General features: G+C 45.2%; 8 protein-coding genes across 8 annotated transcripts; 4 read left to right on the top strand and 4 right to left on the bottom strand.

Annotated features, from left to right (window-relative positions):
* Positions 1 to 1,073: 1,073 nt before the first annotated feature.
* Positions 1,074 to 3,003, bottom strand: STE12 (homeodomain family transcription factor STE12). Its single transcript, XM_020214965.1, has one exon. The coding sequence runs from the start codon at positions 2,905 to 2,907 to the stop codon at positions 1,114 to 1,116; it is 1,794 nt and encodes a 597-aa protein (XP_020070555.1). The 5' UTR covers positions 2,908 to 3,003; the 3' UTR covers positions 1,074 to 1,113.
* Positions 3,004 to 3,213: 210 nt separating this feature from the next.
* Positions 3,214 to 4,326, bottom strand: SAM35 (SAM complex subunit SAM35). The gene has a single exon (XM_020214964.1). It carries the CDS (start codon positions 4,296 to 4,298, stop codon positions 3,333 to 3,335), a length of 966 nt encoding a protein of 321 aa, XP_020070554.1. The 5' UTR covers positions 4,299 to 4,326; the 3' UTR covers positions 3,214 to 3,332.
* Positions 4,327 to 4,611: 285 nt separating this feature from the next.
* Positions 4,612 to 5,393, top strand: TFB6 (TFIIH complex subunit TFB6). Its single transcript, XM_020214963.1, has one exon. It carries the CDS (start codon positions 4,668 to 4,670, stop codon positions 5,352 to 5,354), a length of 687 nt encoding a protein of 228 aa, XP_020070553.1. The 5' UTR covers positions 4,612 to 4,667; the 3' UTR covers positions 5,355 to 5,393.
* A 155-nt stretch (positions 5,394 to 5,548) lies between these two features.
* AVT2 (Avt2p) lies at positions 5,549 to 7,048 on the top strand. Its single transcript, XM_020214962.1, has one exon. It carries the CDS (start codon positions 5,596 to 5,598, stop codon positions 7,000 to 7,002), a length of 1,407 nt encoding a protein of 468 aa, XP_020070552.1. The 5' UTR covers positions 5,549 to 5,595; the 3' UTR covers positions 7,003 to 7,048.
* CYBJADRAFT_167552 (V-type ATPase subunit a family protein) lies at positions 6,879 to 9,721 on the bottom strand. Its single transcript, XM_020214961.1, has one exon. It carries the CDS (start codon positions 9,559 to 9,561, stop codon positions 7,072 to 7,074), a length of 2,490 nt encoding a protein of 829 aa, XP_020070551.1. The 5' UTR covers positions 9,562 to 9,721; the 3' UTR covers positions 6,879 to 7,071.
* A 424-nt stretch (positions 9,722 to 10,145) lies between these two features.
* CYBJADRAFT_167551 (uncharacterized protein) lies at positions 10,146 to 12,433 on the top strand. The gene has a single exon (XM_020214960.1). It carries the CDS (start codon positions 10,200 to 10,202, stop codon positions 12,387 to 12,389), a length of 2,190 nt encoding a protein of 729 aa, XP_020070550.1. The 5' UTR covers positions 10,146 to 10,199; the 3' UTR covers positions 12,390 to 12,433.
* Positions 12,403 to 12,921, bottom strand: CYBJADRAFT_172920 (uncharacterized protein; the record flags this gene model as incomplete). Its single annotated transcript, XM_020216411.1, has 1 exon — positions 12,403 to 12,921. One exon carries the CDS (start codon positions 12,919 to 12,921, stop codon positions 12,403 to 12,405), a length of 519 nt encoding a protein of 172 aa, XP_020070549.1.
* A 1,020-nt stretch (positions 12,922 to 13,941) lies between these two features.
* Positions 13,942 to 14,501, top strand: BIL1 (Bil1p). The gene is made up of 3 exons (XM_020214959.1): positions 13,942 to 14,215; positions 14,272 to 14,314; positions 14,395 to 14,501. The coding sequence occupies exons 1-3, from the start codon at positions 14,057 to 14,059 to the stop codon at positions 14,451 to 14,453; spliced, it is 261 nt and encodes an 86-aa protein (XP_020070548.1). The 5' UTR covers positions 13,942 to 14,056; the 3' UTR covers positions 14,454 to 14,501.
* The last annotated feature ends 10 nt before the right edge of the window (positions 14,502 to 14,511 follow it).

The raw sequence follows: 14,511 nt of genomic DNA, 5'->3' as shown, positions 1-14,511 counted from the left end.
CTCCGAGCATGTCGAATCGTGAAAGCGCGTGGTGGACACAGCTGGGCCGGAGGTCATATGGGGGGATAAACAAAGTTCGCATGGCGCGCTGGCACAGCAGGAAATGAGCTGGCACAGGGGGATCAGAAGATACCATGAGAAACCAATTGGAACAGGCATGGTGTCTGCATGGGCCTACTAACTTTGTATGGCGTGTAATGAGGTAATTGGGATACTGTAGGGCTACTTCGGATAGGTAAACCAGTTGATAAAGATCTTGTATAGCTCGGGAGTTCCGAAAGTTGCTCGGAGTTGCTTCAGCATGGGATTGCCAGAGGCAGAGAAATTGACACATCATCAGGGTGGTGCAGGTAATGTTGCACCACGATATAAACAGCAGTCGCAGTCCTACGATATCTTCAGGGGCTACAAGAGATGGGTGATGTGAAGCCTACGCAGTATCTCTTTACCATGGACCTCTCAATTGACGCTTGTCCCGTGATTCGATAGTCCTTGTAATTGAGCTATCCATCTGATTCAATGCAGACTTCAACAGGATGAACTGTTGGACACATCCAGGTGATGTCTCTGCGCATAGTGGCCTCAGATGGTGCCCATTTTTTTTTTTGGTACGTTTTAGCCTCTTGTTAGAGAAAGCAACACGCAAGTGGAATTTTCACGAAAAATGCTAACAACTGATGGCGTAATTGATGCGGTGTTCGACCAGAGGGTCTCCCCATGGTTGTGACGAGAGCAGTAACAACCCAATGCCCAATCGCTGAGTGACATGGGAGCCAATACCCCCGCTGTGGAATACCGGGGTAGCAGTGAACACAACACAGCATAGCTCATGCTGTGTTCTTACCAAGTAAGTTGTAGGAAGGTGTAACCCTACCGAACTCTATAAAATATTCCAATTTTCCCGGCATTTGTCGGTGTCGATAAGTTTAGCTGGCCGGAGCTGGATTTTTGGATGGGGAACACTCCTTTTTACCCACGAATTTCCGGGGCTGTGGGATTTCCCAGGTAAGCTTTCTTTAGGCTTGTGTTTCTGTGGAAACGGTTTACATGGAGCATCCTACAAATAAACAAACAACGCAGTCTGATAGGAAACCGAGGTTTATATGCATTGTTCTATAGAGAAGTGTGATGCTCAGGCACCGTACTCTCAGGTGTTGGTAACGTTGTATACTCTTCCAGCCCGCTGTCCACATCGTTTTCTTTAGCTTCCTCGTTTTCAACTCCGCTTCGGTCATCGCCTTTACTATCAGAGAGATCGTTATTCACACTGTCACTATCATTGTCTTGCTCATCATCCTCGTCTCCATCCCTGTATCCATCTCCCTCTATTACATCACCGTCACATTCACCTTGGTGATCCTCACGGTTTGATATTGATTCCTTCTCAAGTCGTTGGCTTTGAGCTTTATTCACTCTGGAAGAATGTCTCAACCTACTCGGTTTGACGATCTTAGCATTGGATGATGCAAACTTGACATTTCTAGCCTTGACACCACGAGGAGAATCTGGTGGCGCCATTGCTTGGAACCCTGGGAAAACACGAGAAAATGGTGACATGCCATCATGGCTGCCTTGACCACCGTAAGGGAAAGCGTATGAATTTGGTGTTATTGAATAACCACTGGTATATGTCTCATTTGGATCAAAGGGTGCATAGTATCCATCATAATCATTGTACATGTCTTGTGGAATCTCTCCATTCATCAGGGAGTCGTAATACTGTCCATTAGTGATCATCCCTGGCTGCTGTTGTTGAGGCTGTTGTTCGTGATGATGGTGATGGTAAGGTGAATAGTATATCTGTGGCGACCCAGATATGGTGCCTTGGTACATGGGTACCATTGGACCCGCAGGTCCTATGTATGGACTGAACTGCTGTTGGTACAGAGGTTGAAACATTGGTGGCACTTGCATCAAATGTTCCACTTCCTCTTCGAATGAAACCTCCCCTGTTTCCCCAATAGGTTCGTTCTCAAATGTGCTTTTATCAAAGGGTGTCTTTGCATTAGTCTGGTCAATTAAGAATTGATTGTTGTACGATTCTGGTATTTGCACAAATACGTTTGGGTCTATGAATAGAGCATCAGCTTCGTTGGTTTGCGGGAAGTAATCTAGTGGGAAATCGTCTTCCATGTCGATGATCGGGTCCCCATTTTCCTCCTTGATGTGAAAGACATGCCCAACTTGATCGTCTTCAGTGAACTCCAAAGGCTCTTCCTTGATAATATCATCAGCGGGACTTGTTATGCTCTGGGTGTCCTCAACATCTTGATCTACGCTGCCAATGTCGGTGTCCACCTTCTGATGTTGCACAAATGATGTCAACTGTTCAAACAGTGGTGTCGATGAGTCGTACTTGAACGACAACGCTGGCTCGCTAACAGCTCGTGTCGTTGATGGTTGGTCAAGCTGTTCCTTTTTCAAATCGCGTTCTAAGGCATCAGTGAATAACTTATCGTGCTCAACACTAAACCAGAAAAACACCTTTTGCTTCTTTTGAGTTCTCAGGCACGAATTTCTATAAAGAAACTCCAAGAAATTGGACTTTGAGGATTCCAATATTGCATCTTCACCACATTTGAGAGCCCTTAGATCTGAAAACACACCTTCCTCAAACTTCTTCCTATCTACAATCTCCCGGCCAAACTGTTCGAACCTGTATACAACACACCTCACTATATCAGTTCCTGTTATGAAGTACAGGTTGTTCCAGTATACACAGCTCACGAATCCCTCTTCCGTGTTCAAGTAATACCTCCTGATTATCTGGTGCTCTTGCCAATTGGCCGGTGCAGTCGCCAGGAAGAACTTGAGATCATCGATGAGCCTCATGTTCTCTTCAACCTGTTCTCGCGTCAATGGAACCCTTACCTTCTTGCTGGTAACAATTGACTCTCTGGACTCCATTGCTCTCCAACGATTTTGATGAACAATAACAAAAAAATGATGGGAGAGGTTGGGAAAAGGGGAAAATGGATAAAGATGTAGGAATTTAACCGTGTGTTATGTGTTTTCATTTCAGGCAATGCAACATGAAACATTCCGAGGGAGGTGTGTTGATACAACTACGCGTCTCGACCGCCCAATTGTATGGGGGACCACGCCAAATCTCGTGTGGTGCTCGTGTCTCAGAACCGAGGGCAACAGCAAGTTACGCGCAACATCACTTTTTGAGGCTACAACAAACCATTACAGCAACATACAGAGGCAGAGGGCTTGGAAATGCCAGTGTTATACATGTGATTGGGGATTCTATATGTGTGTTGTATAGTATATGTACATTGAATGTTATAAGTTGTGTATGACAGTGTGGTGTGGCAGCCTTTTCTTTTCTAGCTGCACTGCTTAACCACCTGCCTTGCGTGTTCTCTGAGTAGATGATGGCCCAGCAATGTGTTGTACATGGTAGTGCCCTCCATGAATTGTTCACAGAGTGTGATATAGCTGGCCAGCTTGACGTCCAAGAGCCCAATGGATTTGTCCTTGTCAGATGTCTTTATGTGGAAAAAGTCCGAGTTCTTCTTTGAGAGAATGGTCTCCAAGTTCTCCAGTGCGTGGTGGAGTTCTCGTAAGTTCCTCTCCTTCTCAAACGATACGTACTTATCTGTTCTCCATGTATATATGGAGTCGTACAGCTTCGTGATGTGTGGGTTTCTCAAGTTGAACCCGTTTCTATGGATCAACGAGTGTGATAGCTGCGGGACAGACAACGAGTTCACAAACGTGTGGTTTGCGGTGATATCATGGATGTACATCGAGCATAGCTGTTTGCTGTCCATTTCAAACAGGAGCGTTGTTACCCACGAGTCGTATAAAACACAATCCACAAGCGTTATGAGCATGAGCTCAGTGCTCGACGTCACCAGCGACTGGATCAGCGAGTCCTGTAAGTAGTTGTAGTCGCGTACCACTTGATGCTTTGACGAGCCATCCTCATCCTCCAGGTAAAGTGGTAATTGCTCGCAGGCATGGTGGTTAACAACAAAGAGCAAATCTCGAGATTTGTCCAAATGGTCATGGTTGACTTTGGGGATAGAGACGTCCAGCTTCAAGCACATCGCCAGCTGAACAGTGAGACACAGTGGATCGGTTGCAAGGTATGAGTTATCGTCGGCCTTATACACATTATGAACGCATACTGTGAATTTGGTCAATGGTGAAGCAGATCTCCTCTGTGAATAGCGATACTGTCTCTTCTCCAATGCAACTTTCTCCTGTGCTGTATGCTGAACCACCGATGGCAACTGACTTATCGGGAATGTATCGAATAAGACCCTCAAGGGTTCCGGGATTGTCATGGTGTCACCCTAATAAAATACAGGTTGGTGGGTACTTTGATCTCAACAAGGAGAGCATAAGAACTCATCCGGGACAAAAAAAACTTTTGTCCCGGATAAATAAGCATCCCCGAGTGGACAAATTTCAATTGATTTTGCCGAGAAGACTTGTGGGACAGGCGAAGGAAAAAATACGGACAACAATGCGGAACACTTCTCCATTGGTATTGGAAGGAGGAAGCAGACCACATCGTTCTCTGTGAAGCCAATAAGGACTTAAGCTGATCAGTATCGTACTCTTCTTTTCGAATCATAACGCTCTATCATCACTAAGGCTGGATTGGAACGGACCCAAGAATACAAAGAAGAAGGATTAATCTGAGGAAAGCGATGCCTACTGCACATTTCAAACCCCCAGATTACGACAGGGTGTACAACACGCCGGGCTCGCCACCTTTACCTGCGCCGGATACGGAAGTTGAGCTACCGCAGAGAAGCTTGAATGAAGAAGAGGTTGGGTTCCTGGACTTGAACCCCGATTTAGAGGCGAGACGAACAAATGATGCCACTGCACTATCACCTTCGCCGAGTGCTTCGAGACGACTCTCTGTCACGCAGCAGTCCAAATTCATCAACTACGTTGATGAGCAACTCATGGAGGTGCGTCGCAAGACCATAAAGCTACTAGGTATGAACCAGTACTCCACAGGAGAAATCATTGCAGACTACCAACAGCTTTGTGAATTCATTCTGCTCTCTTTGAAGGGAGATGACATTGACAAGAAGATCCTCTTTGGACAAGTGGACTATCTCCTGACAATTGCAGGTGACATCACCGACGCCCTCGACAAGCTGAACTTCAAGGGAGTCTCCCAGGATGTGCTCGATCTGTTGAAACTACTCGATACGAAATTTACAAAACTGTTACCTCTTATGAAGCAAACTGAAGTCGTTAGACTTGTATCGTTAGCTGAGAGGACAAGACCATCCATAGTGACAGCGTTCGAAAGAGCACAGGTCACAGGGTACCATGACCAACTGGCCTCTGTATACGAACAAGTTCTTGAGAATGTATAATGACGCTAATAAACTAATTGTGTGCTATGTATCAACTCACCAACCAATGATAAAAATGTCTTGTCTTGCCTGTATAAAAGTGGGACTATCGGCCCTTAATGAATTTTGTCCCGTTGAAGAACTTATGTCTTGTCCAGGCTTTTTTTTTTGTCCTTTCCGGTTTGTACAGGTTTTGCAACATAAGTAGATCAACACACACAACCATCAGAAATCACGATTAGATCATCAGGGAAGATAGACGATGCCACCAAAATACACCTCCGTACCCTCGCAGTCCTATGAATCTGATGATGATTTTGACCCTTTTCTGAACGATGAGTTCTCAGACGTGGACTCTTTGGACAATGACTTGGAATTACTGGAGATGCAACGGGCAGAAGACCCTCTTCACAGTGCGCTGGAGATGCCGGATTTGCACACTTCCACACTTCAAATGGCGTTTATGAACATGGCCAACTCTATCCTGGGTGCTGGTGCTATTGGAACGCCCTTTGCTATGAAGAACTGTGGTGTTCTCGGCGGTGCGCTGGCACTTATCGTCCTTACACTGCTGGTTGATTACACGTTACGTCTGATCGTTATCAACCTCAAGTTGAGCGGGAAGGAGACGTACCAGGACACGGTGGAGCACTGTTTCGGTAAACGAGGCAAGATAGTGATCATCCTCACACAGGCTTTGTTTGCATTTGGTGGGAGTATCGGGTTTTGTATCATTATCGGTGATACGATACCTCACATACTGAGATCATTCTTCCCATCGTACAAGGATTCTGTTTTCCTCTCTTTTATCTTTTCAAGAAACTTCATCATACTGTTTGTCACGTTGACCATATCGTTCCCGTTGTCTCTGAGTAAAGACATCTCCAAGCTGGCGAAGGCAAGTGCTCTGGCATTGCTGAGTATGGTTGTAATTATCGTCATTGTATTGGTCAGTGGTCCAAGGCTGCCTTCAGAATGGAAGGGGTCTCTAAGACTGAGCGATTATTTCATCAATGCTAGAGTATTCCAAGGTATAAGTGTCATCTCTTTCGCACTGGTATGCCATCACAATACGAGCTTCATCTTCCACTCGTTGAAAAAGCCATCATTGAACAGATTTGCCAAAGTGACTCATGCCAGTTGCTTCGTTTCAATGGTTGCTATTGCGCTATTGGGATTTGGTGGATTCCTTATATTCAAAGACAAGACCAAGGGCAATATCCTCAATAACTTCCCGGGAAATGACCCTGTTGTTAACATTGCAAGATTCTGCTTTGGGTTTAACATGCTAACAACATATCCCCTGGAGATCTTTGTTCTCCGTGATGTACTGAGGGACTTGTATTATATAAATAGGGATTCAAGCCCTGAGCTATCACCCAGAGCACATCTCATGTTCACTTCAGTACTTGTCGGTGTCACTATGGGTATATCACTGACGACATGTAACCTCGGTGCTCTCTTTGAACTTATAGGTGCTACAACAGCTTCAATCATGGCATATATTTTACCACCGATGTGTTATCTCAACATGACTCACAAGACGCTTCCAAGACGTATCGTACTATATTCAATCATTGGGTTTGGATTCGCAACGATGATCATATCATCTACTCAGACAATTATAAACGCAATCCATGATGATGGATCTTCGCATTGTGCTATATAAACAAGGACAAGAATAAACAAGGCTCAATGGAGTAAAAACCCTACAATAAACAACTAAAACAGAACATTTCTATAGCGTCTCCTCCTCGTTAATATGCTGGAAATTGAAGGGCTCGTATGCATAACCTTCACCTTCGAAGAATTTCGACATGGCTTCAACCCAGTGAAGACGCAAAGAATGTAACATCGCAGATGTACCTTCCATCATAACCAAGATCGCCACAGTGAGGCAGAACCACATGGCAAATAAAACGACACATTTGATCACTTGCACTGGTGCTTTTGGATCAACGGAGGTGAAGGCATTAGCGATTGTCATGGACCAAAGGACAGAGGATAACTGGGCATGTGCAAGTGATAAAGCCCACAATCTCAGATAAGATGCTGTATGAGAAACACAGTTCAAGCAAAACTCAATGGTGTGAATAACCTGGTGGATCATGATATCACCAAAATTGAACTCCTCGTGGTCCTCACTTCCAGAATGGGTGATAACAAAATCATCCCCAGCAGCTTCCTCACGATCTTGAACTGTCTCTGTATGCTCCTGTTCATGTATGTTTGTATAACCTGCCTGTATTGCGAGGTTGTTCTTTCTGCGTAGAGTCATTGGCTTGTATAGCAACAGCATTGGTACACAAGCAAGTGCCAGCAGAACGAGAATCGACTGCACAAATCCTTGGAATGGATATAGCTCATCATCAATGGTACCAGGAGCTAAAAACATGTTGATCAACATGTTGAGCAAGCCAGGAGCAGGTTTGCCCATCTCGATCCAATTGTGTGCCCATTTAAAGACAATGGTGAACGACAGATAACCAAAGATAGATTGCATAAATATCAAGCCAGGGATGAAATTACCAATTATATCAACTCTTGAATGTCTAAAACGGTAATTCACAAGTGAAAACAAAAATGAATACGACATATGCATATAACCCATCAAAATCGACAACTTCATCTTGTAAGAGTTTGTAAAGATCAGATTGTTCTCAGCACCGTGCCAGGCCCAATCCAGACCAAATGGATATACTCCAACTCTCTCAGCAACGACTGTCTCTCCTGCAGTTTCTACTTTTGGCCACTCCCATCCAGAATGGAACAGTGTCATTGATCTGGAAAAGATATCATTGTACATCAATCCTGTGTACATTGAGAATAACCCCATCAGTAAGAGGATATAACGGCCTGAAAATGCCATGTCGAAGATCTCATCCTTCTTCTGGTACTGCAATGTCTTTTCTTTGAGGACAAGCAGCAATGCAATTAAGAAAACAATGAAGCCATGACCTAAGTCACCAAACATGATAGCAAACATGAAAGGGAAAGTGACCACCGTGGCAAGACCAGGGTTCACCTCCTGGTAACTAGCGACACCATAGGCATCGACGATTGATTGGAAAGCATCTGTGAATTTATTCGTCTTGTGATAGGTTGGGGGTGATTTTCTCGTGTGAAGCAAGCTAAGCACGGCACTACCTGAACCTTCAATATCTCTCAAGACGTTCTTAACAGAGGCGATTTCCGACGTTGGGATCCAGCCTTCGGCCACCAATCCACGTGAGCCGTCCGAGAACAAGTTCATCGTCGAGTATATCATCTTTTCCCTTTTAACAATCGCTTGCCAAACTTCCAGCTGGTCTGCAATGACAAACAGCTCAGCCTCTAATTGCTGGTGTGTGCTGAACATAACCTGGGTCAAGTCTGTGATCTTCATGTTTAAATCATTTACAACTTGGTCGTACAACTCCGGATCGGAACCAATGTCGTTGTAGACATGCCCTTCTAGTGATTCTACAATCTTCTTAACCCGTGATAAGAGCAATTGACCATGTGTGAACACGATAAAGACGCTCTTCTCAACTTGCTCTTCGCTATGCTTTTCTTCGTTGGGTTCTTCTAGCGGTTTACTGTTCATGTAGAGGTTACCTCTCAGAGATCTCCACAGGATCCTGTTCAAGATGTCAACCTTGGCCGTTGGAATCGATCCAATGACGTAGTTCAACGTCAGATCTTGCAAATCGGACAATTGGATCCCTGCCTCCAAGCTCTCCTGTTCCAGCAGCAACGGAGCGTTATCCACCTGGTCTATACTGATTCTGGCCTGTGACTGGATACCACTCTGGAAGAATTGTCTCGACCCTTTCAACACTTGTCTGTGCTCTATCAGTGAGGCGTGACGTTTCACCAGGCTCAGGTACGATGACTCCAACTGCGACACCCTCTGCTCAAGGACATCGATATCGTGCGACAGCTGCTCGATCTGTGTCACTGACGTCGGCTGTAGCGTCAGATGGGCATCGTGTGCCATGACGATCTGATGGCTGTGCTCAATGACGTTGCGAAGGTAACGCAGTTGACGCTCGGTATTGTCCAACCGTCTGATCTCCTTGACGAAGGCCCTCTGGAATGCGCTCACGTCGCTGTTCTTATCGACAAAGTGCACCATTCCCTGTTCACCCAGCGCCAGAACAACCTCTCTGGCGGTGTCCAGAGGAATGTACAACTCCGCAAAGGACATCTCTGCTGAGCCTGCTTGAGCCCCCCAAAAGGAAGGCATGTCTGTTAGTACAAGGGGATCTTTCCCACGCCACGGTTGATCAGCCTCAACGGGATGATGCGCTCGTCATTAGCATAGAACATACGGAAAATGGCCTCCTCAGTCATCGTAGCAATTCTACTCCCTCTTTACAATTACGTCCCCTTGGTGGTATGGGGAAAAACTTCAAACCTTGTTGCGGTGCTTTGATGCTTTTTCAACTAACAACACACACCAAAACGTGAAAAGTTTCCACGTACTCTTTATAAGCTCAGAATGGAAATCCCACCCAGACACACACGCACGCACAGAAAACAACGCACGCTTCCCAAAGGGGAAAAAGGGGACAGGCTCGGAAGCAGTGGGAAAACGCTTGCCGGTGGAGGCTGGGGGCTGGGTGTGCGGGTGTGTGTTGTTACACACACACCCTGTGATGACGTAACCCGGCATAGGATGGTGGGGAGAACCGGTGCAGCGGCACGTGGTGAGGCCCCTCGGAAGTGCTCGGTTGGAACATGCTGCGCGTACCGGGAGGTATACGTGCTGAGCAGGCTCTCAGTTCGAACTGTCTCCTCTCATTGAGGTTGCGGGTACAGTTGATATTTCTCTGGTGTGCGTGCGTGTGGTTCTACAGAGTCGAGGTGGTGGTCTCAAGAACGATGATGTCCAATCCGTTGGCGTATCCCGAGCTGAGACCGGCGAGTGGAGCCAAATCAAACCTGTCTCGGTGCGAGACAACCACGGATAACATGGCGAAGCTCGAACAGACCAACTCCGGTGAAGTTGTCACATACCTGTTCCCCGACTGTCACTTGCTGAACAATATCTATTCCAAGGAGGAGTTCAGGTTTGTCGACATAACAGGATTCGAGATCTATATAGTGGAGCAATGGGCCTGTGAGCGCAAGTACTGCAACGTTATAACCGTGTTCACCGGTGATTCTGAGCATAAAGTACAGTGTGCGCAGGTAACGTTGCCCAAGGATCGCTCCACATGGAGTGAAAAGATACTCCACTTCTTCAAAGAGGTTGAACTCAACGGTGGAAGCTTGAAGGAAACTGAAAAGGGACTTGTCTTCATTACAAACTTGTCCTCTGTGCCTTCGAATTTGAACCTGGTGCCTGTGTCCAATGGCTGTGTCATGGATGTCTGGGAGTGCTTCAAGGTGAACGTCAATATGAAAAGAATGAACTGTGGTGGAAGATCTGCCCTGCTATTATGTTCTCCATCAGACGCCTGTGAGGACAAATTCCGTCAAGTCTACAAGACACATCCAACGGTGGATATCATGTACTCTGTTAGAGAATTGGTCATGCTTCTACAGATCTGTCTCGTCGATTTCAAGCTCTTGGACCCGGTGTTTGTTGATGGCCTATTGTGCAACAAGACCGAGGAGAATATCACAAAATGGTGGGTTATGTACGGTGCACTGTACTATGGTGTTCAGCCAAAGGAACGGACTTTGGGCCCGATGACAGTATCTGCTATATTGGGATTCGTATTGAGCTGTCATTACAGATTTGATATGGCCTCTATCGATTTCCCTAAGGAGCCATTCAACTACTTCAGTTTTAGAGTCATTGTTGGTAAATTCCAAAAACAATATAACCTACAGAGAACCTGGTATTTGGATCCAGCAACCGTTGAGAAACTGTTTAAAGTCACTTCCAAGACGTCAGCGTCCGATATATCCAAGCTGAAGAATGTTGTTAAATCCAGAGTCCATGATATATCAGGTAAGACGTCGTCAGAGAGGATTGCACAGGACGTGCTAACCACTGACTTGGAAAGAGCCATCAGATACTTCCATTGTAGTCCAAGATTAGAGTACCTTTGGTTTGGGAAGGGTAATCCGATGGATTTGAAGCAGTTTGAATACTATGAAAGAATTCAAGCTCAAATGACAACTGCGTCAGCATTGAAAAGCGGTGTTGGTAAGATTAGAAACTTTCCAAAGAGATTACAAGTGGATGACTACATGATCCGCAGAAAGGGATATAAAGGCTCGTCTGATTACAAGAGCAGTGAAAGCGCAAGTGTTGATAATCTGTGCCAAGTGCTAGATGAGACAAAGCACAAGGAAAACGTTGGCAAACGTGTTATATGCGACGATGACGTTTGCAAGAAAGAGCTGAAAAGACGCTCATCATACCCATTTATTAGAGATGAGTTAACTGTTGAGCAGTTGGGTTATACAAACCATTCGACGAATTTGGACGACAGACAATGGGAGGAAAAGTTATTGAGACGTTGCAAATCAACATCTTTTATAAGCGACTCGGTACTCCCGTGGTGTACCACGGTCTCTCCTATCTTTGTTGCACATCAATTGAAACGGCTTGAATGGAAGTTGTTGTATTCCAAAGAGTGTGCTGAAGCTGTTGACAGTCAAAGAAAGAAATACCATGAACAATGGGAAAGGTGTCATACTAAACTGACGAGAGTTGGTCACTTTGCTAAGCCTGTTTTCAACAAGTGTGAGTCACAGGTGAACAACGACCAGAGGTTACACTTGGGTATCAACGACATAAGGGCTCTTGGATCACGGTTAGAGTATGAGATGAGACTGCTCGGAACTAGAGTTAGAGATGCACAAGAGAGTGTCAATGGATTTGAGTTGAAGATTAAACAGTTCGAAGACGCTATAAGGATGGAAGAGTATGGGCAAGTTGTTGATCCAAATGATAACAATTCTAGTGATTTAGAGGACAGGAACAATGGGTATTGGCATTATAGGTTTGACGTACAAAGGGTCAAGCGCATTTGGGGCATTATTGAGCAGTTTACACCTGTTAAGTGGTTAATAGGTGCGTCTTTGGACCCAAAAAGGGAGCAAAAGGAGGAATGACATGGTGTACACACTATTTATTAAACGTTGATATATCCTTGTCTAGCAATGATTGTAGAACCTGTACAATTTCCAGCATTCTTTCGGCGTCCTGTTGTGCTACCTCGGCCTTCTTCAAGAGCAACTCCCTACTCCTTTCTGAAGAGTTCTGTACAAATTGAATCTTCTGTCTTAATTCGGATAGCGACTCTGAGTCGCTATTCTCCTGGAGCCAACTAACCATTGAGTCCAGCAGATCTGTATTCTGTTTAAGTATGGTATCCCATTTCTTCCCGATGTATTCCTGTCTCTGTATCTCCACCATCAACTCCATGTTCTCCTTGTGTAATCTCGTTGACTCGTCTTCATCTCTGTTCAAACACCCTCCATGTTGATCTAACCGCTGCTTAGCAATGGGTATTTTACTGAGAGCACCAATTCGGTCCAGTGTTTCGTATAGTGCCTCTGTTCTCCAGTGAGATTCCTCTAACACATCGTTCAACGCGTTTGCTAGCTGTGCTACGGGTTGTAAATCATCACTTCTAAGCTCCATTTTGTTGTTGTTGTTGATGTTGTTGTTGATTATGTAAAACCCTGTGTTTACGTTTTTTGCCGTTAATAGTCACCCAGAACCGCTTAAGCATCACCAAGACAACACACCGGGATTAAACCATCAGAAGCCCTTTATTATGATGATGATGATGATTCTCATTATGTAGTTACATACTATGTTGCTCAATTGATAACAAGCAGAGAAACAACGCGCTACGGTGATGTTCATCGGATGATCGTGTCATGGCCCAGTGCTAACGTGTGCGCGCGTGTCAGTGGACCGTGAGATGGTCAAATCGAGGGCACGTCTGTATTCATCAGTAAGGCTGATTGAGAGTGTCTGTAGGCAGCAGGTACTGTGGCAGTGTTTTCTGTCTTTTACGTTACACATTGTATTTCCACATCTATGATGAATGACTATAACGATGGTCCCATCGATCCATCGAGGAGCTCACCAGTCATTGCGAATATCGTCATTGAAACACGGTACTCCTAACATGTCACCTCCAAATTGCTTCAAAAGTGTGATTACTCTGTAAAGTGTTGGGTCACACTATTGGTGAGTCTGTCTGTTTGGACTAGAGACTCGAAATGCCATGGGAAGTGGTTCTAGTTCCAAGCTAAGCTGTTGGCCTATGCTGATGATACCGCACAATACCTAAACGTGGGTAGACCAGGACAAGTACTCCCTCACAGTACCAGAGTGTGTGATTCTAGGGCCAAATGCTTCATTTGTAGTCTCTAAAGCACTGTTGATCCGTCCCGCCAGAGTACAAAGCTATTTGAAAGCGACAGAGAATGTGGACTTACAACTTTCATACACTGTGTACTATCGATGGTAGAGTAGCTTCAGCTGGCGGTTGTGGCTCCCAACGAAGAGCTTAGAGCACATCATCTTGTATTCTGTTTCTGCATTGGCTATACCATATGGAAACGGATGGCAAATGACTGCTCGACACTCCTTTAAGCAGACATCGTTGACGATAGTAAGGCCCCATTATTGAAGTTTGGCTCAGTTTCGTGAAACTGCGACGGAAAACCAGAAACAGATTCCCTACTTCCTTCCTCCGCACAGAGACGAACAGCAGACTTCCAACTCGATACCGTAAGTCACGCCAGTGCCATCACACGGTACAATGTCCGAAGACACACAGAAAGAGGCGCCTCTATCAACACCTTCAAAGTCAAACGCGCAGATCAACGACGGTAAGAATACGTCCCAACAACAAGAAGGTGGCTCAACAGTGACGATATTCGATGTGGCCACGGAGATTGAGGATATGTTGAACGACATAGTAAGTTGAGTATGCACACATTTATATACACGTCCTTGTCTAACACGTATGGATAGAACAAGCAGATTGAAAAGAATAGTGAAGAAGTGTCAAAGATTGGTGAGTTAGAGCACATATGTACACTCCTCTCCCGGCCTCCACAGGCCATTGTGATGGTCTACTAACCGAACTACCAATAGTGAATAAAATCAACGACAAGTTGGATAAAGTTGATCGTAAGATACGATCTCAGCAATGACACTAATCTGTATATATCGACTGTTTTACGCTGCATTGTACTGGTGTGTTCCACCTGT

This window comes from Cyberlindnera jadinii (assembly GCF_001661405.1).
Source record: "Cyberlindnera jadinii NRRL Y-1542 unplaced genomic scaffold CYBJAscaffold_6, whole genome shotgun sequence".
Taxonomy (NCBI): domain Eukaryota; kingdom Fungi; phylum Ascomycota; class Saccharomycetes; order Phaffomycetales; family Wickerhamomycetaceae; genus Williopsis; species Williopsis jadinii.
Note: the sequence above shows the minus strand (reverse complement) of the source record. Positions and strands in the feature narration are given on the sequence as shown.

What these genes read in the sequence shown, in the direction of transcription:
- STE12 (XM_020214965.1), bottom strand. Translation starts at nt 2,907, where the DNA reads ATGGAGTCCAGAGAGTCAATTGTTACCAGCAAGAAGGTAAGGGTTCCA.
- SAM35 (XM_020214964.1), bottom strand. Translation starts at nt 4,298, where the DNA reads ATGACAATCCCGGAACCCTTGAGGGTCTTATTCGATACATTCCCGATA.
- TFB6 (XM_020214963.1), top strand. Translation starts at nt 4,668, where the DNA reads ATGCCTACTGCACATTTCAAACCCCCAGATTACGACAGGGTGTACAAC.
- AVT2 (XM_020214962.1), top strand. Translation starts at nt 5,596, where the DNA reads ATGCCACCAAAATACACCTCCGTACCCTCGCAGTCCTATGAATCTGAT.
- CYBJADRAFT_167552 (XM_020214961.1), bottom strand. Translation starts at nt 9,561, where the DNA reads ATGCCTTCCTTTTGGGGGGCTCAAGCAGGCTCAGCAGAGATGTCCTTT.
- CYBJADRAFT_167551 (XM_020214960.1), top strand. Translation starts at nt 10,200, where the DNA reads ATGATGTCCAATCCGTTGGCGTATCCCGAGCTGAGACCGGCGAGTGGA.
- BIL1 (XM_020214959.1), top strand. Translation starts at nt 14,057, where the DNA reads ATGTCCGAAGACACACAGAAAGAGGCGCCTCTATCAACACCTTCAAAG. An exon ending in AGGATATGTTGAACGACATA is followed by an intron (nt 14,216 to 14,271) that starts GTAAGTTGAGTA and finishes ACGTATGGATAG; the next exon opens with AACAAGCAGATTGAAAAGAA. An exon ending in TGAAGAAGTGTCAAAGATTG is followed by an intron (nt 14,315 to 14,394) that starts GTGAGTTAGAGC and finishes AACTACCAATAG; the next exon opens with TGAATAAAATCAACGACAAG.